General features: G+C 41.0%; 1 protein-coding gene across 2 annotated transcripts; it reads left to right on the top strand.

Moving 5' to 3' along the window:
• The first annotated feature begins 1,417 nt into the window (after positions 1 to 1,417).
• Positions 1,418 to 16,110, top strand: TBPL1 (TATA-box binding protein like 1). 2 transcript variants are annotated; one of them, XM_068677363.1, is made up of 7 exons: positions 1,418 to 1,612; positions 7,356 to 7,542; positions 8,140 to 8,222; positions 10,035 to 10,098; positions 11,800 to 11,903; positions 12,000 to 12,094; positions 14,864 to 16,110. In XM_068677363.1, the coding sequence occupies exons 2-7, from the start codon at positions 7,408 to 7,410 to the stop codon at positions 14,932 to 14,934; spliced, it is 552 nt and encodes a 183-aa protein (XP_068533464.1). In that variant the 5' UTR covers positions 1,418 to 1,612; positions 7,356 to 7,407; the 3' UTR covers positions 14,935 to 16,110. The 2 variants fall into 2 exon arrangements, with proteins under 2 accessions (XP_068533464.1, XP_068533465.1); XM_068677364.1 differs by lacking the exon at positions 1,418 to 1,612 and adding an exon at positions 1,718 to 2,468.
• Positions 16,111 to 21,880: the final 5,770 nt, after the last annotated feature.

Genomic DNA, 21,880 nt, shown 5'->3' with positions numbered 1-21,880 from the left:
ATTGCATCTTTGTTCACTCCCAGTGCTGTAATTACAGAACAAAAATATGTGCAGTATTCTAAAGTTTGGTTATCTTTACTTTAACCGTGTCAGTATCGATACTCCAAACAGCTCACAATTCCACACCACAGAATGTTCAAGCAGAATAAACGGCGTCCTTACACCTCCATTTCCTCTCTGCTTTCCAAATAATGGCCTGAGAGACCAAGGACATAGAAAAATGAAAAATCGCATAGTAAGGAAGAGGCAGAAATGGCCTCTGTGATATTCCTTGTGCAATGTCAGTGAGTATGCAGTAGCAAGAGAAAGATAAAGACACAGTTTCTGCTGGTGGGAAGTTCCTAGCATCTCATTCACACTCGTGGAGGATGCTACAAGACAAGTAAGAGCTACATAGAGCGACGGAGACCAGGAGGGGGAGAACTTCACATGCACAAGGTAACGGTGAAATGGACTGGGATCACACTTACCGAGCGTGGGACAGCTAAAGACAACCAGCTTCACAACTGCATAGGTGTGGAATAAAATTGCAACACAACTGATGAACTTACATGCAAAATTAGGTGGGTGGCCAACCACCTTATTTGCATTCCACGTTGATACGGTCACAACTATTTGCATAAGTTTGCGTATTTTCCAAATAAATATTTGGAGATGCAATCTTAGGCATGTCCTTGTCCAAACTGGGAAAGCTCAGGCTGAAAAAGCAACTGAAAGTGTGACATGGTAAGGGTTCGTTACTTCATCAGTTAAAAAAAAAAATAAAATTCCTAATGTCCAGCGGTGACTGTGTTATTTCTGCAGAACACGTGCTAGAGATGTTACATCCTGAAAAGGGCAGCTTGGCAGAGGTATGTAATGGATGTGTGTTTGCTAGGAGACATTTTGCGTTGAATTTATGTGTGCATTTATGCTAAAAAAACATCAGTTCGGTGAGAATTCGGGAAAAACGCGGTCAGTGGCTCCGAGGCCAGAACCCCTCGTTTTCCCTTCAGGCGGCTGCAACCGTGAGCAGCCACGGGGTGGCAGCGCTGCCGCACGGCGAAAGCTGGGTCAGCGGCGAAACCCGCCTGTAGGGAACGTCCTCCCCGCCGGTTTGGGGGGAAAATGAGGAAAAGTGGTGACGGGGGAACAACTCAGGCGTTGCGAGGCTCAAGTCAGGGTGGCAGGGGGAGCACACGCGTTCCACAAGGGCTGCAAAACCCAGACACCGACGCCTTCACAGCACCACACAACTTTATTTCGTTATTCACCCACCCCGCACCACGGGACCTCGTAGCACGCCCCCCCCAAACCCCTCCCACCAGGGCTGCTATCGCGACAGCGCCGACAGGCGCCAAGGCGACGCCCCCTCTCCCCCCCCCTCCCCAAAAAAGAGCGTAAAGCGGAAGTGCGGCGCAGCGCGGCCCCCTTCCTCCCCTCCCCTCCCGTCCCGCCACTTCCGGCGGCCGCTGTAGCCGGCGGCGCGTCTATGCCCGCGGCGCCGGGGGATGGTGCTGGCGGCGGGGGCTGGGCCCAGCAGCCGCACCGGGAGCGCCGCCGGGCGCCAGCGCCAGCGCCGGCTGTCCCAGCAACCGCGCCTCCGCCGCGCCGCCCGCACGCCGCAAGCACGGTAACGGCCGCGCCGCCACAGCACCCCCCGCCCCGCCCCGACCCTGGGGGGGGGGGGGGCTGCGGCCTTCCTCCTCCTCCTCCTCCTCCTCCTTGTGGGGAGTGAGGGGCCCGAGCCACCCCCAAGAGGCCCGGGGTCCCCCCCCCGCCGCTGCCGGGCCTGTGCGGGGCCGGGCGGCGGCGGGGCCTTGTGGCCGCGCTTTGTCTGCGCCGGGCCGGGCTGCGAGGCACCGGGCTCGGGGGGACGGGGGGGGGGTCATGGATGGAGGCGGGCGTGGGGCACACCTGCTGCGGAGCGACGCGCCCGGTAGCGGCCGGGTTTTAGTGGTTGTTGTCGCTTTTTTTTAGCGGGCCTCTGGGTTTGGGCTTCCAGCCGAGCTAACGGCGATTTTCTGCCCGTCGTGGGTAGCGAGGGGTTGCTTGCAGTGCGTGGCTCCGGGTTGTTGCTCGGGGTCACCAGGGAGGGGTGGTGGTGAACTGGGTGCTGCTGGTTCGCGCCTCGGTTGCGGATAGATTGGTTTTGGTGAGATCAATCTGGGGGAAACAGCCTGTTTTGAATTGCCGTCTCACAACGGGCTTCCTGCTCGTGTTCTCAAAGCTCTTTGGCTTTATTCCTGCAGCCGGGTTTGTGCTGGAGGAGTCCAAGTCCACAGGGACTCTCCAGGCTTATCCAAGAGGCTGGACAGCAGGGTTGGGCATTTGTGCCCTACTTACTGCAGGAGGAGCCGATAGAATCGTTATTTTCATTGTTCTGCTTGGGTAACTGTTCTCTGTAACCATTTTTACACATATTTGGAAATTTTCTCCAAACTGTACTTGTCACGGTTCTGTTGGATGCGGTCATATGACCTCAAGAGGTGAGCATATTGATTTCCAACTTGCTTTCGGGACTATTGAAGTTGCCAGTGGAGACAATAAAATGAAAGCGTACACCTCTAGTCCAGTGTCCAAAACTTAGAAAGCTTTGTGAGCTGGAGGATTTCCTAGACAAACAACAGTAGCAACATTACCCTCCCTTCTTAGGAGTCATCAGCCTACCGCTGTGACTGTGTCCTGTCCAGGAATTCAAGTAGAACTCACCTCCAGGGACCTGTTTCCAATGACTTGAATGCTTTTTTTTTTTTTTTTAAATGCATTCAGTAGGAGGATGGAATTTACCCTCTCCTGATTCCCAGTGGGGTTTATCTTTTTTTTTTATTCTCTGTTCTCACCTGTAGGTTTCTGTTAACCTTGTCAGAAATGCTTTGTGGGCGCTTAGTTTGGTGAATGCCGACTGTTGCAGTAGTACAGCCCTCCTGACAGTTGGGCTGTTGGAACAGTTTGTGGCGTCAGTTGGCAAACTGCTTGGGAGCAGGGTTAAAAATAACCAGTACGAGTTGCTTATACTTGTGCTGATGGTGAAAAAGGTGTATATTAAGCTGTTCCGACATTAACATGACTATTATTAGATACCTACCATCTACCTTCAGAGCTCTGGGTTTCTCAGCTCAAAAGTAGCCAAAAGCTTAAAATAATTCTTTGTTTCTATACCCCATCCTAGGTGCTTTTTCTTGCTCTTTGATGATGTTGGTGTGGTTGGGTTGGTTTGCAATTTTTTGAGGACAGAGCAAGCTGGCTTTTTTTTTTTTAGATTGTAAGATTTCAGTGCAGGGTGTGTTTCTTTGTGCATGTTTATGTAGTTTTGAAAATAGTATGGCCTTGGTCCTAACTGGGGATGTATGGGTAATGCTTTGTTTAAGAACAGTGCTTGCTCCTTCCATGGGTGTACTTCTTACTCTGAAGTGGGAAGCCTCTCTTGTTTCAGTGGAGAATGTGCTACTTTTCAAAGTCAAATGTCCTTGAGGTTGGCTTTTGGTTTTGTAATTTTTATGTTCGTTACCAGGCTTTACCTCTTTTTTCTTTTTCTTAGTGGCAATACGTCAGGAGTATCCCTGGCATCTACATATAAAAGAGAGAACAAGCCTTTATAATTTCCTTGGTGAAATAGAATACTAAAAACTTATAAAGATGCCTTTTCCTCTGTTGGGGTTGATTGTGTTATATTGGTGCAAGAGAACTTGAAATCGAAATTAACAAGTTTCTTGCTCTGAGGAAAGTTGAACAAAATGCACAATATAAAAGAAGAGCTGCATGTGTAGAAAAGTAAATGATTTTAATATTTGTTTTAGTCTGTTAGTGAATCAGCAATAACTGGCAAAACGTACTTTCAGAAAAGAGATTTAGGCTGCCAAAATTCTAAGGTTCAAATGAGAGAACTTTGGGCAAAATTAATCAACACAAGTTGAGCTCAGTAAAATCAGCTTAGGAATTTGCAAATCCGGAACGGGGAAGAACCAGATGTTTGGTTTCTACTCAGTCCCTCGGTTCTGCAAGTGTAACTGCATAAATATGGAACAGTAACAGGCATGTATGTCATGCTGTTGCTTGGTATCAAAGCGTCTGTGTAAAAGCACAGGAACGTTATTTTCCCCGTTTTGCAGATAGGAAGCAGAGAGTAATTTAGCTTTGGGAAATAACAGAATGGGTCAGGGCTCCCCATGAGGGATACAGTAGGGAAGGCTGGGAAGGAGGAGCGTCAAGGTGTCGCATAGGGCTGCTGTGTTCCGCCAGGGCATGCTACTGGAGGGAAATAAAGAAAGAATGAAGCTGTTACTTGCAATGAACATTGCTACATTTTTTGTGTAAACATGTTCTTTGGATGTTTTTCTTTGTTACAAGTGTTACCATTTTTTTAATCAATTTTGTGTTGAAGTGGCTTCTATGAATTTCGGTTTCTTTGAGACTTCCTGAAGAGAAGTAGCAGCACATCTTTTCAGTAGAAGTTCTTCTTTGTTGTTAGTACAGCATGAGACATCAAAATGAACACCAAAGGCAGAGCTCATAGCAGGTTATGCTCGATGTTGGGCGGAAGCATCCAAGTCTAGAACCATTTTGTTTTGCACAAGAGTTCCAAACAGTTCCTTGAAATAAGTTAGCATTGTATTTTTGTGCTAAAAGAGAATGGGCATATTGCATCTGAAACTTTGGGTGCTCAGGTTCTCAAAGAACATGGGTAATATTTAGCAGCAGTAAATAAGGAGTCTTCTCAATACAAATGAGAAAAACTTAATAATGGATGCTTGAAGTGTTCAGTATTTGATATGTTTAACAGAGAAGTGTGATCTAATTAGATCAAATGACATTATAGTAGAATAAAGACAGAATTTTTAATTTGTACACTGTACTCAGGTACTGCTTCTATGACAAATTATGTCACTTTTTAGCTGAATGTTGTGAACCACAGTCTAGAATATTAGCTATGGCTCAAGTATAAGTATAAGGAGGAGCTCTCTATATTTATCTGTTGTCTTGAACTTTTAGAACATGGATGATAAAAATGGGGATTCATTATTGTAGCATTGTGTAACTTTTCTCCCATTAAAATCTACACGTGTAAATTGTACTACTAACCGAGATGCACCATAATTGCTGAAAACATCCTTCTAGACAACTCCACAGCATTTTAACATTCTGAGGTTTTCTTCTATAAATTCCCCTTTGATGATAGATCTTTTCCTTTTAAATTGTAATTTTCATCTCAATGGCTTTTTCTCTTGTCCTGAATGAGCAAGTGACTTTTCTCCCGGGATCTATTTAAGACGAGCTGTTGATACTTTGTGGGGATATTCTCAGACATTATTATAGTTTCCTTAGCAGCTAGGAACTTTTCAAGGCTCTTGTACATGATGGTATTACTCTTTCACAATGTCGAGACTGAGTATGCCAGCAGAAACTTGGTGCAGTGAGGGAGAGGCAGCCCGCTGGAGGTGTCCTGTTCTCTTGCATGGCGTTAGTTCCCGGGTTCCAGTAAGTGAACTCGGCGAGAGCCAGGGTGGAAAACAAATGCTTCGCTCCGGATGCCGTGGGTTCCAGCTCTGTGCTCCGCGCCGGCCCTGCCTGCGTGCCATTCAGAATCTACAAATGTGCTATCTTTGGAGCCGGTGCCGTAAATTGCTAACCCAATCTGTAGTAGTCCATCAAAACCAGATGGAACGAGTCATTTGTAGCTTCATAGGATTCATATAATTTTGAATTAAAAAAAGAGAGACATCTGGGAATACTAATTAGTTACTGTTTGTTCTCTTCTCTGCTTGCTCTCCCCCTACACCTCCCCATGTTGCCTTTGGCTTGCCAGTTTTCTCTTGACATTTCTTCGTCTCTTTTCTGTGTTGTCACCTGCTTTTCCTTTTCTTATATTGGACAAGCCAGCAATTACAGAATAATTCTTTTAGCCGGGAGCCAGCTGCGCGGTAGAATAGGCAGCCGTCACAGCAGTTGATCAAGTACATTATGTACATCTGCACTGTAGTTTATTACTTCCCTAGTGACAGTCAGTTGTAGTCAAAGACGCACCTTGAGTGCGTTCTTGATGAGAAACTATGGCGTGATGTTTAGGAAGTCATAGTCAGATGTAAATATTGATAGTAACATTGTTAATTTTGTGTCTTGCAGATTTCTGATACATAAGACCAAAATATTTATAACACTGTAAATACATCATGTGTTCTTGATGCGTAGTCTCCTGCTTCTGCCATGGCATTGACCATGTAGAGCATTTCATGTATCTGACTATTTTTCTTCAGTTTTGGTCTTTGCTTTCTGTTGGGATTCATTTGGGATGAAATATTGCTGAAATTTTAGATGAATGGATCAAAAGCAGTCTGAGATATTATTGCCTCTGTCTCTTAGGCTATTCTCTGCTTAAATTAGTTCTCCTGGAAGACAGCTATGATTTTTACGTTCTTCTAGAAGGAAAAACTCCTTAATAAATTGCAGTATTTTGATATAAGTTGTTCTCTCTATACCAATGTTTTTGTTCTTTTTTTTTTTTTCCTCCTTCCCTTCCACAAATACCTCATCTGGGATTCATTTGCAGTGTCAGGTGTCTTGGCTTTGGTGTGCGTGCAGAACGGCTACCAGCCAGTCACGGGGTGGGCTGTGGGCAGTAGCCCAGCTCCCTGGCTCACTGCCCTGCTACCCTGGGCGCAGTGTTGGTGGGGACATCACCCTTAGTGTGCACAGGCAGGCTGAATGGTTCCTTAGCTTTGCTGGGTGTGCATGGGGTGGCCATCCTGTGCCTTCATAGGAACTCACGTGTGATTTTTGTCTAGTTCATGCGGTGGTGTTCTGGTCAGAGAGTTCAGCCACGAACGCTGGGTGAAGATGGGGTACTCTGTGCTGGCTGGCTGTCTACAGCCTGCAGTTTGTGTAGCCTTCTAGTAGGCTTTTGACTTATTCGGCAGACTCATCCATTTCAACACAAATTATTATATTTTAGAATTATCTATTTAAAAAGTGAGAGAAATGTGTTTTCCTGAGGCGTCTGATGACATCCTCAAATGAGTTGAGGAACGGTTAACCTTTGGAGCTATGGAAAAAGTCTTAGTAAATTTCACAGCATCCTGATATAGTTGGTAAGAGCTGTAACATATTTAGCCAGCAGGCTTAAAAATAATATATATACACACATATATATACACTTGATGTCTGTTAAGTCTGGCAACATGGCTTCAAACAAGTAGCCTCCTATTTTATAGCATACAGGATGTAGACACCGCCCCCCCTCCACACACGCAGTTAACTTAAATGAGTCAGAGTGTAGTCACTTCTGCTTCTTGTCTCATTTAAGGGACGGATGTATACAAGAGCAGTGTTAATAGGCAGCTTTCTACTGGAATGTTTAACTTTATCGTTTTTGTTCTCAGGATGTGATCTTCATGGTGAGCTGGTGGGAGAACTGAGTTGTAAATCACCCCAATGGATGCGGACAGTGATGTTGCATTGGACATTTTAATCACAAATGTAGTGTGTGTTTTTAGAACAAGATGTCATTTAAACTTGAGGAAGATTGCATTAGAGGGAGCAAATGTCATATACAAGCGTGATGTTGGGGTAAGAGATTTAACATACCTCAATTATCTGTTTTTACATCTTGATATCCATGTGTGGTGGATAGCAAAGTTTTGTTTCTATATTTCTGTCCTGATAGGCATTGAGTCTGTCATACACTAAGCCTACAGTAAGGGGAGGAGGGCTAAATACTGTCTCAAAAGACTTCAGGGAGCTAACAGACTAGGGTCTGTTCAACTAGTGAGGTGAATATTAAGTGTAAGGTATGCAATGAGACCTCTTACACCTCAGGGTCTGTTTTGCCCTGCTAAAACTTCATGTTCTTTTTTAGAAAATTATATCAATAAGGAGTCAACAGGGGAGAGATAATAAAAAATCAGCATGATGCTGTGGCTTTCAGCTTTTTATTCAAGGGAAAATAATTTGTTATGTGAACACTGAATCACTGGTGACGATAGTTCACTTCTGTTTAGCTCTTCTCAGGAGCTGATTTTGTAGTTGCTGAAAGAGATGAAAGAACTTTTCAAGACTTATCAAAAGTAAAGAAATATTTGCATAATACTTGATTATTTTTTTTTTCAATTTTGAAATAGAACTAACACCAAATCCCAATTCTTCCACTTTCATTTTCCTTTTTAGAAAGTATTAATGAAGCTTAGGAAACCTAGGATTACGGCCACAATTTGGTCCTCAGGAAAAGTTATTTGCACAGGAGCCACAAGGTAAGTCCATAGAGATCTTTTCTCTGGTTGAAATGCATGTGTATTTTAAAACATAATGTTATAAATGAGGAAGGTAGCAAGAGGCAGTGCTTGCCGCTCTTAAGATTCTTCCATGTTATATCACACTTAGATCCTTGCCAAGCGAAGTATTTGAGTGAAAATTCTCTGCAAATTGTCTGCCTTTGACTGAATTGAAATCTTGAGCAACATCATTTCAGCATTCTGGGAGAACAGCAGAAAAAAATAATTTATCAAGTAAATTCAAAGATTTCTTTTCTGAAATAACGAGTACAGAATAGGGGCTGACCTGCTGGAGAGCAGCTCTGAGGAGGGGGACCTGGGAGTCCTGGTGGACAGCAGGTTAACCATGGGCCAGCAATGTGCTCTTGTGGCCAAGAAGGCCAATGGTGTATCCTGGGGTGTGGTAGAAATATTGTTGTCAGAATTTTGAGGGAGGTGATCCTACCCCTCTATTCAGTCCTGGTGAGGCCTCACCTGGAGTACTGTGTCCAGTTCTGGGCTCCCCAGTACAAGAGGGACATGGAGTTATTGGCGTGAGTCCAGAGGAGGGCTACTGAGGTGATGAAGGGACTGGAGTATCTGTCATATGAGGACAGGCTGAGAGAGCTGGGCTGGAGAAGGAAAGGCTGAGAGGGGAATCTCATCAATGTCTATAAATACCTGAAGGGAGGGCGTCAAAAGGATGGGCCCAGATTTTTCAGTGATGCCTAGTGACAGGACAAGAGGCAACGGTCACAAACTGAGACACAGCTGAGTATGAGGAAACTTCTTTACTGGGAGCGTGACAGAGCACTGTCACAGGTTGCACAGAGAGGCTGTGGAGCTTCCTTCTCTGGAGATATTCAAAACCCACTTGGATGCCATCCTGTGCAATGTGGGCTAGGTGACCCTGCTTGGCAGGGGGATTGGACTAGATGGTCTCCAGAGTCCCTTCCAACCACAACCATTCTGTGATTTGAAAACTCTCTAAGAATTATATTTATTTTTTTTAATCCAGAATTGCAGTTTGGGCAGGGATGACCTTTTTTGAGGGATGTCTCTCTTATTACTACATGAAAACTCACCTAAATTTAATCAAGTTAAACACTGTTGAGGGAATAGAAAGAGCAAATTCTTAGTTCATATACACGTGAATTTGCAAAATTGCTAATGGCTGAATTCCTGTAAGTTATGTCCACATTGTGGGGTAAGGGTAATGTACAGTGGTAAATTTGCATACTTTTTGTATATGATACCTGTCTCAAAATAGAAGGTGATTTGTCGGTGCTGGCATTTAAATGATAGATTTATTTTTTCTTCTGTGGCCCTGCACTGTACAGTGAGCTTTTTCCCTAAAGTTTTTTTTGGTGCTTTATACTAGTATTAATATTCATAAACATCACTTTCTTCTCTAAACCTCCAGGGAACCTAACAAGCCCGCTGTAAAGGAGAACAGGATGAAAAGTAACCACAAGTTCAGGATGGCCAACTTCAAACTACCATATTTGTCTCTTAAGAGTATTTAATATCATATACAATCAAAATATGGTTCCCACTGCAGCTCCTACTGTCTTAAGTTAGAGCTGAGTGCCAAAGTATTCTTCAAATAGGGTATAAAAGACTCTCTTGGAATATCTAGACGGTGAAGATAGAATATAATAAGTACAGCTGCGTAAAATTAAGGCTGTCCATGTGGTCACAGTTCATGCATTACATAGTACTCAGGCTACAGAATGAACCATTTACTATATAGTATGCGTGCACATGAGCATATGTTGTATTTTTGTTAATGCTAGATTCTTGTCTTTGCAGTGAAGAAGAAGCTAAATTTGGTGCCAGACGATTAGCTCGTAGTCTACAGAAACTAGGTTTTCAGGTAATTCTAATGAAAAAGGACTTATGTTGCTTAAGCAATGATGGTACTCATTTTTTTCGAAATATTACAAAAGTGAGGAAGCATAACCGTTTAGCAATCAACATGTTTTCATTCAGATGCCCCTTTTGTATCAGCATAAGTTTTCCACATGCTAGTCAAAGAAATGTCTTATTTTGTGGATTTGGGTTTCATTTGGTGGCTCAGAATTGTGCTTTTTCCCTTCCTAATGAACAACAAAACTTACTAAAAGAGCCACCCACAAATGTTTCATGGCTAGAAAAATACCTTGAAAGATTTATTTGGAAGAAGTGCTGAAGGGTGTAAACCAAACTGTCATTTAAACACAATTTTTGCTCATTTATGGTGGAATAACAAACACATGTCTCTCTTGTTTAGGGCAAGTTTGAACCTTGTTAATTGAGGGGGGAAAGTGCTGCTGTGCTGTGAGGTTGCACAGCTGGAAATAAGTTTAAAAAAAAAAAGGGTATGAAACCCCTCTTTTGTGGGTTTGGGTCAACATTACCAGTCAAAAACACCACTTGAACTTTTTAGTAACAGTTTTGATTGTGAGTACTAAAATGTGTAATTTTAAAACTTTCTGACAGTCAGTTGTGCTGTTTACCCACAATTTAAATTTACCAACAGACAATTACCAACAGGCACAGTTGCTGTCCTTTGGGAGGAAGAATCTAAATTTGATTATACTGCATAAAGGCAGCTGTGACAGGCTATCCCAGTAATGTTGCGTTAGACCCAAGCAAAAGTTAGGGAATTTTATTGCTAAGAATGTATACATTAGACCCAGGCTCTTAAAGTTGGAATGAAGCATTGAATCACTGAGAGATGAACAGTGCAGTGCCTCCAGGGTAGATGCACGGTTTTATTATGAAGTGAGCAGTTTAGGTGGAATATGCTTTGAGGATTAAAATAATAATTGACCTTTTATAAGGATTTGTTGCTTCCACTTGCATACTTTTTTTAAATGTTTTGGCTGAGAAATTTTCAGTTTTGGCTGTTCCAGAAAATGAACAAAATTTTCTTCAGTGAGTTTGCTAACACTGATTTCTTAACAGTGCATTTGTTTGTTTTGGAGTTGTCTGTTGACTATATTGTTGTCATGTAAAATGGCTGTGGTCTGAGAATAACTGAAAGCCAGTATTTTGAGGTAGGATTCAGAAAGCAAAAGACTGGAAAAATAGCTTGCCATACTGGACACTTGAAACAACAGTTTTTATCTTCTATCTTATTCTTAGCTTTGATAAAAATGGTGTATAGCACCAAGGCATTAAAGACACTTTTCCAAATTGCACAGGATTCATGTAAGAATTAAAGTTTTTCTCTGTTAATTTTGATGTCCCATGAACTACTTAATTGAGTTTGTTTTCAATTTGGTTGTGTTTTAGTATAACAATGGGTTATTCCTGTGTCTCATTTTTAAAGTAAATTGTACGATAAGCATATAGTACAAATGTGAAATAATCTATTTCAATGGGTACTGTACTGTGGAGGAATAAAATAAGTGACTTGAGTCTATTAAATACCTTTAGACTATTACAAATGCATTAGTCTCAAGATTTTAGTTGTGAAATAACCAGTAAAATACTCAACTAGTATTCTAAGTTTTTTTATTTTTTCCACCCATATATCTCTGCTTCTCTGAGCTGAATTCCTAATGACATTCTTTTCTTCTCTTTTGAAAAGGTAATTTTCACAGATTTTAAAGTTGTGAATGTTTTAGCAGTGTGCAACATGCCCTTTGAGATAAGATTGCCAGAATTTACGAAGAATAACAGACCTCATGCGAGGTATGGTAGATTTTTTTTTTTAAATGTAGTCTTGGTATATTTCTTAAGCTTTTCTGTTTCAGTTCCAGACCTCTTACCTGTTATTTTGTTTTCTAGTTACGAACCAGAACTTCATCCTGCCGTGTGCTACAGAATAAAAACTCTCAGAGCTACCTTACAGATTTTTTCAACAGGCAGTATCACAGTTACAGGTATTTTGATGTCATAAATAAATATTTAACTTGTTGGGAATATTTAACTTTAGGGCTAGTCAGTTTAGGAAAAGAAGATATTCAAAACGGTCAAAAGATATGCCAAAGGGATCTTGTTTCCCAGTGCTAGTACTTAGTTCCATTTTGAGTGAAATGGCCAGACAAGTTAGAGTTATTACTGGTAGACTTAAAAATTACTTTTAGTGGACATGGTCCGTTTTTTCCTTTTAAAAAAAAAAAAATAGAATTTGAGAATGCAGGTATTTAAATGTTTTACTTTTTACCCTTTTTTTGAATCTCTGTAATGATGTAGACTGCACTGCATGTACCATCAACAGCACTTTCATAAATGCATATTTCCAAGCTTGAGATCTGTGGAAACATGTGGGATGGCATAGTATTTTGTCGTAACTGAAGTTGACCAATATTTGCAATTCTTCAGACCTGTGCTCGCTTCTGTTAAAGCTCATCTGGGGGAGAACCACTACTTGGGTTATAGGAATTAGTGACTTTTCTCAAGTAATCAGAAACATGATAGTTTTGGGTCTTAGAGATGCTACTGCCGTTTTTTCTTCCTCCTTTCTCTAATTTTCATTTTCCATTCTTTGCTGTATTTACTTGTGCAGTGTCCACCACAGATGTGAAAAGTCAGATGTGAGGAATACCTGTTATAATAGTACAGAACCAGGAAATATCATTTGTTATCACTTCAGCTGGTCTTGTCATTGGTAGAGTTCAACTACACTGGTATTATATATCGATACACTGGTCACGTGTAGGGGTATTTATTTTTACATCTTTTATTTTTAAAAAAAACAAATACCTAAGCTTTATGGGGAACACTTACCATAATATATCAGGATATTTTTTTTTTTTTTTAAGAAGACAAACTGTATTAGATTTAGTAATCTGAAAATTTAGGGCTAGACATCAAGGTGCTGGAGCGTCTCCAGGGAAGGGCAGCAAAGTTGTTGCGGGGTCTAGAAAACAAGTTTTATGGGGAGCGGCTGAAGAACTTTAGTTGTTTCTCCTAGAGAAAAGGAGGTTCAGGAGAGACCTTATCACACTGTATGAAGTGAAGCTATAGTGAGATGGGGATTGGCCTCTTGTCCCAAGCACCAAGTGATAAGACAAGGGGAAATAGCCTCAAATTGTGCTGGGGGAGGTTTAGGTTGCATATTAGTAGAAATTTCTTTACTGCAAGAGTTGTGAGGCGTTAGAATAGGCTGCCCAGGGAAGTGGTTGAGCCACCATCCCTGGAGGGCTTAAAGAAACGTGTAGATGTAGAACTTGCTAGCGTGGTTTAGTGGTGGATTTTAGTACTAGGCTAAAGGTTGGACTAGATGATTTTAGAGGTCTTTTCCAACCTGGATGATTCTATGATTTTATGACTGATAAAAGAACTGATAGTTAATAGGGAAAAAAGTTCTATTAATTTTTCTTCTTCCAAAATGAGCAGTGAGGAGGATTATTATTATTAGTTTTTATTTTATATTCCCTGCAATGATGTTCAGTGTTTACATATCTACAACACTACTCTTCAATGTTACTTGTTACAAGTTCTGTCTACTCATACTCCTGCTTTCTGAAGGCTTTCTCTTGAACTTGCATTTCTACCATAGTAGACAAATTGAAGGAAAGCAAAGAAATTGCCTACAAGGCAAAGGATATTCTAGGCAGAGTATCTTCCATCAGGCTTGTTTGCGTGAGTGATTAACTCAGCTAAGTTGGAAAATGCAAGAATAATCCTAATCCATTTTCATTCTGACTGAGCTCGTAAATTAATATGTCTAGAATTACATGCATAGATAAGACATAGGTTATTTATAAGTAGAGGGAGCCAAATGTGGAGCCATTTTGAACAGTTCTCTGTACTTGGAAGGAATCTTTGAAGTCCAAAGTGAGTTTAAAAAAAAAGTTCGTATCATCAAAGCACATGAGAAATTGTTGGCTTCATTTATCTACATCACCAAACTTGTATCCAGGATAGTTTCTTCTGGCATAGTATTGCTCATTCATTTGCAACCTCAGTTGTTCATTGCAGGAAATGGTCTAGAACCATTAGAAAGCACTGCTAGCTCATTCTTCCTTTTCCCAAATGTTCATAAATTATGTTAGATAACCTTCAGCTGCCTCATTCTGAGACAATAACCATTCCCTGGCTTGCAGGTGCTGTCCTGAGATCAATGGCTGGAGGGAGCTATTTACAAAATCTAGACTGAAAAGTAATAGTCTATAATTTTCAAATATAAAATTTGCTTGGAACATACTTAGGTTAAATCCAGCATTATTTAGCAATATTTTATGTGGTGGCTATTTAAAAGAGATAAATGTAGCCAGGTAGTACAGATTTGGGTAGTACAAATTCCTAGAAGAGAATAATAAATAAAAATACTTCTTTTACCTCTGCCTCTTAGCTTCTGCAATCTTCTCTGGGCTGACTGTTTAAACTAGTAAATTTCGAAGTATGCAAATTGTTAGGAAATGATAGTATTTATTTGCAATGTAGGCATTAATCAGCGTAGAATATCTTGCAGATTCCATGCTAGAGTTTTTTTCTTGTAAGTTATAGTGGTAAGAGGAACACTTTCTTCAATTGGGAGAAATGGGGAGAAGTTATTCTTGTCTACAGAAAAAAGTTACAGCAGCCATAAATATTAAGGTTGTTTTGAAGATACTGTTGTTGTTTTAATTTCTGATGGCCTGATTTTTCTCTTCCTATTGTTTTTTTCCTCTTTCTTTTTTTTTTTTTTTTTTAATACTTCACAGGGCCAAACGTAAAGGCTGTTGCCAGTGCTGTGGAGCAGATTTACCCATTCGTGTTTGAGAGCAGGAAATAAATTTTATAATTCACCACTTGATGGTTAGGTTTCCTAACCAAGCACCTTTAAAAGACTGCTGCACATTGGACTAAAAGCAAAAAGGAAAACTGGACCAACTATAGCAGAGGAATACAGACTCTTTTACTTGTTCATGGCCACAGTATAAACTCCAGTCCTTTTGGATTTTACTCTTAACAGTGCTGTATTGTAAAAACAGAAGTTTACAAGATATGAAATTGCTGCTTTTAAAAAGACATTCTATTTATTTTTGCAGTAATTTCTGTGTATTCATAAGCAAAGCTGTCACGATGTGCACTACCTTTAAAACATTTTTTTTAGTTTGAGCTTGTGTTTTATTTGTGAATAGTCTTTTACATTTTTGTATGCTGAATATTGGGCACCAAAGAAGCTGTAAAAGTTATCTTTTTCACCTGATGAATGTGCACAAATAAAAGTTTGGAAAATATTTCTCTTCATACCTGTTCTGTTATATTCCTTTCCCTTTTTCTATTACATTAAAATTGTATAGTTGCAAATTAATTTGAAACGATGTAGGAATAGTCTTTTGCTGATTACCTTCTGTTTCTATTTGTAGTATGTGTAAAATTTTGTGTGTGGGTTAGATTGAAATCTATAGTAGTTACGTATGTTTATCCGAGGATGAAATTTGGTTTGTTCCCAGTTCTCTTAACTACGTGCCAGATTTCAAGTATTTTCTTGCTGTTTAAAGAAGACATTTCTAAATATAAAGGTCTACAACAACTATTTTCCTGTAGATGATGAGGAAATCTTACCAACTAAAGAAGCTACTGTAGAAAAATTAACTGCCTTGTCCACCTGCTGGATGCAAAAGGAAACATTACTATGTGAGCTTCGGTATTTGGGAAAGTGCTGTTACGCTTCAACTCCGGAAGATGGTATGGTCACGCTAATCCAGTCCCAGCCTCTTGCTGAATGATTAACGCAGGCCTTTTCTACACTCTCGTTACTGTATAATGTTTTCATGACAGGAGCTGCCGACAAGCAATGAAGCTTGATTCTGGCATGTATTATTATTGGTATTAATCTTGGACTTGAAAGCCAGTAGATGTTTCTCTCAGTAAGTGCACATTTGAAGCGGAAGAGAGGTGAATGCTTAAAAGTAACTGCAAATGCTACTTTTAAAAAGTTACAATAAATATATGTATAAATGTATGTATGTCTTTTTTCCCTGACTGAAGACAAATGTGACGCTATTGTGTGCTGTAAGTAACATACAGTCTTGGTGGGTACTGAAAACTGAACCGTGAGCTGTTTCTATACTTGAAGTCACCAGTTGTGGAAGAAAAGTGGAAGAATATCCTGAAAAAGCAAATGCCTAGCATAATGTATACGAGCTGTCTGAGGGATGGTGTAGAAGTTGGGGCCATCTGCAGCATCTCCATGCAGAAATTATGGAAAGGAAGGAATAGTTTAGGAAATGCTCAATCAAACCCTTCAGAACAAAAGGAAAGAGCAACCTGCTGCAAGCAGTGATACATTAATAAAACCCTTTCTTAGATGTGTGAAGGTAGGAAAAGAGTACTTGTAACTAATAAATAAGTAGAGTCTGGCAGTCATTAAACTTATGATAAAGAGCACATAAAGGCATCATAGCACTCCTGACACTAATGAAGATTTTGTGAAACATCACACCACTGGGCAAATCCCCATTAAATGGACAAATCCCCATTAGGGAATGTTAATGTTGTATTATTACAGTTTGAGAAAAGAAGAAGGTATTTGAAAAATGAACAAAATTGTAATGGGTTTTCCAGTGATGAAGTGTAGTCCTAAACTGATGAGAATTTGGCCATTATAATTAGGTAAGGCTTACCATTATATTAGGTAAGGCTTCACTCTTCCTCTTTTGGATCAAATCACAAAATGTTTGAATGCTACCATTGACATTTTATGAAGCATTTGAATCTCCTAAATTTACATGAAGAAAGAGGAACATTTTGTTCTCTTAGTAGCACAATCATGGGGTGTTAAATCTGTCTCATTTAAAAAAGTAATAAACCAATGTATTAACATTCAAGAAGGCTGGTTAGCTCAGTTGGTCAGGGCATGATGCTAATACTGCAACTACAGTTCAAACCCTGTATGGCCCATGCATGATGTTCTAGTGCAGGTGCAGAATACTACACACATGCACAGACTGGGAGTGGCTGGGCAGCAGCTCAGCAGAAAGAGACTTGGGTGGTATTGGTTGACAGCAGGTTCAACGTGAGGCAGCCAAATGGCATTTTGAAGTGCATTAAGCACAGCCAGCCGGTCAAAAGAGGTCATTATCCTGCTATATTCAGCGGTTGTGTGGCCTCACGTGCACTATAGTGAGCAGTTCTGGGCTCCACAATATCAAAAAGGACATTCAGGCCCTTGAAAGCATTCAGGGGAGGGCAACAAAGCTGGTTACGGGGCTGGAAGGCATATCCTGTGAGGAGAGCCTAAGGGCACTGGGTTTGTCCTCTCTGGAGAAGAGAGGCCAGGAGGCGACCTCGTGGCTCTCTGCAGCTTCCCGAGGAGGGGAGGCACAGGGCAGGTGCTGGTCTCTGCTCCATGGTCACCGATGTCAGGGTGTGTGGGGACGGCACAGAGCTGTGCCAGGGGAGGGTCACACACATGTTCCTGAGGGAACATGTCTTTACCGTGAGGTGGTCACACACTGGAACAGGCTTCCTAGGGAGGTGGTTGATGCCCCGTGCCTGTCAGTGTTCAAGAGGCATTTGGAATTACGGCCTCGATAATATGCTTTAGCTTCTGGTTAGCCCTGAAGTGGTCAGGCAGTTGAACATGAAAGTCTTTTTAGGTGGTCTTCCAGCTGAACTACTCTATTCTGGACTGTTTCTTTTGAAGTGTTTCTTAGATCAATACTTACTTTAGTTCTGTTTGAGACCTTTGTAACAATCAATAAGGGAGCAAAAAAGCATACTACTGAACTTGCAGACAGGTAGTAGTGAGAAAAATAATAATATCAAATAAAAGATTCCTCAAAATGTATGTTCCTAGCTCCAAGGGATGCTCAGACTATTTTTGACAAACACGCTTTAAAACCTCTGATGATGAGGTTGGTGGTGTATGCTTTACACTTATACTCAGGGATGTGGCTGTATTCCCATCACTGCTGTAAAACAGTAGGTCCCAGGCTCGCGCTGCAATAAGCCTTGCTGCTGCTGGTTTCTGTACACACGCACCCCCAGTGCCTCTCCTCACACTCGGATTAAACATACCTGTCAATCAAACAGCTCTTCCTCACTGGCCTCATTTTCCAGAGCTCTGTCCCATTTGCTCCTGGGTTCCCCACTTGGATCACACGCAGATCTCGGCACGGTGCTCAGCTGTGGCACCAGCAGTGCCATAAGAAGCTGATTTCACATTCCTTCGAGAGAACAGCCCGTTCTATTTATACAACCTACTGAGGACTCGTTTTTGCAGTAGAATGAGAACTGACTCATTGCTGGCTTGTGAGTTGTCATAGCCACTAGATCTTTTTTTTTTCCTGCAGTTTCTAGGTCCCTTTTATCATCCTCTGACTTGCAATTAGGCAGCATAACCAGAGAAATTTGCATTTACCCTTCCAGAATTATATCCTGCTTTTTTTCAGACCCTTCTCAGTAATTTACTAAGCTCTGAATTCTAACTCAGTCTCTCTCCCTTTCATATTGCCTGCAAATTTAATAAGCATGTTCTGTTCTCTAATCCAGCCCGTTATTGAAGATAGTGATTAATTTTAGATCTGGGACAAATTTGGGGGTAATGCTTCAGAGATCCAGGGGTGTGATTTGTGAGATCTCTCTTTTTTCCCTTGTATTTTAAGAGCCAATGGGATTGTGACTGCTAGCTCTGTGCCATCAGATGGGCAGGCTCTGTTATAAAAGAGCAGTACAATTAGGGCCACGTTGTCCATAGAACTAAAATTAAGATTAAAGCCATAACGAATTAAAAAGCCCTTGCCTTCAGCATCATTGCCTTTTGGAGGTGCCTGAAGGTGTTAGGGTCTCTGCAGTTAAACCAGTCTTGGAACTATGCCTTCTTCAGAAAGATGAGATTTTTTACTTATTTATTTCTGCACTAAGTAGTTGGGCATGGGGAAAGTTCAGAAAAGCTCGCTATGAACCCAAAGAGACAATTTCTGAGTTATTTTTGTGAGAACACTTACAGAATTTATTACAGCAGAGATTTATTTTGGGTGCTGTGGTGCTGAGCAGGATTTAACAGAAGCCCATTTCCCTCAGTGTGATGTAATAGAAATTATAAACCAGTATGGGCTTGGATTACATATGCAAAAGTACGCTATCTAGAGACAGCTGGCAGAAAACAGCACCAACCAGAGCAAATGAGGTGCTGTTGGACATGTTGGCAATCACGGTAAATCCACAGACCAGGAAATGAAAATTTCCTGCAATATGCAGTCACTAAAAATACATTTTATTCCTTGATTTGATCTCGGGCGCTTGTTAGTATGGGAATGATGTTGATAAATGAGCAGCTTATTTGAAAGACCTGCAGTCACCTGAAGGTTTCTTGTGAAGCTGATTTAGTGCTTGATACTGAAAAGCATCCACCAGCAGGTGGAGAGGTTTCAGTAGACAGCAGTGCTGAAGAACTGAGGAAGGTGCTAACACACAGAACTCAGAAAATTGTGGGTTCATACGTTGTTTTTTGACAAGATGACTAAGTGTTTAGGGCCGATAGTGGAACTTTTAGAATTTATAAAAAGAAAATGTCGGTTGATCTAAGAAAAAAGCTTTACAGCATTAGCAGGCCCAACCTGCAGCTGCCCTTTGCTGGTGCTTGAGAACATCTTTAAGATCTTCTGTTTTTTTTTTTCTAGTGCTTACTAGGCTTCACACACATACATTTGGCACTGCATAGCACCAACAGCATATCCCATATTTTATTATTCTTTCTGTTTCAATAATTGAAATAGAATGCATTGGTTTGGTTGTGGTTTTTTGTTTTGTTTTGTTTTGTTTTGTAGCAATAAGACATTGATATTTTTCAAAACTATTATTCACTTAGGCCTAAAAAAGAAATTCAGGTTGAATATCACATTGTGAGCTGATCCCCAAAGTGCGAGCATTCCAAAAACAATGACAAAAAAAACTGTGTATGTTTTGTCTACTTTCTGATTCTTGAATTCATCACGCCTCCAAGACGTGTGAAAATTTCATGTTAAAAATAATAATCAGCCTTCCGTGCATAACGCATCTAAACAAATTCTTCAGCTGCCCCATTCCCTCCACTGCCAGAGTCCATTTTTGACTTCACCTCCTCTTGCATTTCCAAAACCCTCCCATCTTCTGGGAGCTATGCCTTCCTCATCCATGGCTCCAAACCCAGCTCTCCCTGCACTGCTATAAGATTTTTCCATAAGGTCTGGAAAAAAGGTTCTCTGATGGGGTCTTCAGTCTGAGTCACCTGCAGCTCAGGTGCACAGCCTCACTGTTCAAGTGGCCTGCGTGTGCTTGGGCTCTCTTTGCTTCTTACAGTCAACAGGACTTACATGTACCCTTATCAGAAGATTTTACTTGTTTGATATGTTGTATATGCCCTGATCTGTATCTTGCTGAGCCTTACATGTATGTGCTATTGTACACATTCCTGAAAGCAGCCTGGTCTTGTGGCACCCATGAGGATGTTGTGAGGACTGGTAGCTCTTGGATCATGATAGAAAAAATAAGGCAGCCATAATCCAACCAGTCACTTAGCAATTAGGCGGAGGATCTTCTTCCAGAGTTTTCCTTGCTTTAGATGGCATGGGGCCTGCTTAGTTTAAAACCCTGCCTTGTGATGACCATTTGCCTGACCTTTATACCAAAAGTACTGAACGTTTGATACTGGTTCCCTAAAAGCTTATGATGTTGGAAAGTTGTGGCACAAATTCAGCCAGGAGGTAGCTAAAGGTGTTTGCCGTGCCAATGTTGCTAAATTTCCCATGATTTCTAGTAAATCTTGTCCTTGACTTCAATAGTTTCTTTCCAGATTTTGAACACATGCTCATTGTACAAATAAATGTGCTCCTCTAAATTTACAGTCAGTGTCTAGAAGGGTGACAATGTTAGGAGATAATCCAATCTGGCCAGTAGTAAAACTTTACCTAGATCAGTAAGTTCCTTTGGTGCAGGACTCAGTCAGGTGGTTTTAATGCTATGAGACAGCAAATAAAGTGGGATCATGTGCTCAGTCCAAAGTAGTATCCGCACTCCAGCTGACTGTGTCAGTCTTGATTCCTCAATTAAACACTGGAAGAAATGCTGCTGTGTGGCTACAGAGACAGCATGCTTTCAAAGTTTCTGCAGGTTCTTGGGCCATTTATTTATCTGCTAGTAAATATTTATATACTGGTCATTCTCCCACAATTTATTAACCTTTTAGGAAAAAAAAAAAAAAAACAAAAAAACAAAAAACAAAACATACAAGTTATTGATGGTTGTGTAATTCAGGGTATATTTGCTGAGCAATAACCGAGAAATAAAGTGATGTAAGTTATGTTTCTCAGCAATGACAGTTTCAGAAATCCCTTTGCACTGCTCTGAACCACACAATTCTCACTTTATGAACTGAAAGTCAAAGTCTAGTGTGCCCTGTGTTGATAAATAAAAAACTTTTGGCATCAACCCTGGCCTCTCCAGCTTCCAACTTTCCTGGGGCTGGAAGCCAAAGAAATCCCATCTCAGCTTCTGTAGGGCCACCCTCAACCTAGAATAGCTGATGATTCAAGTTCCCTCACATTTAAACAGTTTGACTGTTTGGTTTCTGAGGAGTGTTCCTGAGGTCACTAAGTCCTGGCCGTAAACATCCCAGGAAACTGTCAAATTCCTCTTATACACTACATTGTCACTGGATTCTGATGATTAAGATTCTTTTTCAAGTCCTGCTAAGTTCAAGCCCAAATTCATTCATAAACTGTCCATCCCCAGTTGTTCTGCACTGCCATCAC

Source organism: Anas acuta, chromosome 3, assembly GCF_963932015.1.
Source record: "Anas acuta chromosome 3, bAnaAcu1.1, whole genome shotgun sequence".
Taxonomy (NCBI): domain Eukaryota; kingdom Metazoa; phylum Chordata; class Aves; order Anseriformes; family Anatidae; genus Anas; species Anas acuta.
This window is presented reverse-complemented; position numbering and strand designations above follow the sequence as displayed.

Excerpts from the sequence above, each read along its gene's own strand:
- TBPL1 (XM_068677363.1), top strand. The coding sequence starts at position 7,408 with ATGGATGCGGACAGTGATGTTGCATTGGACATTTTAATCACAAATGTA. Across the intron at positions 8,223-10,034 it reads ATTTGCACAGGAGCCACAAG|TGAAGAAGAAGCTAAATTTG; the intron begins GTAAGTCCATAG and ends TTGTCTTTGCAG. Across the intron at positions 11,904-11,999 it reads AATAACAGACCTCATGCGAG|TTACGAACCAGAACTTCATC; the intron begins GTATGGTAGATT and ends TTTGTTTTCTAG.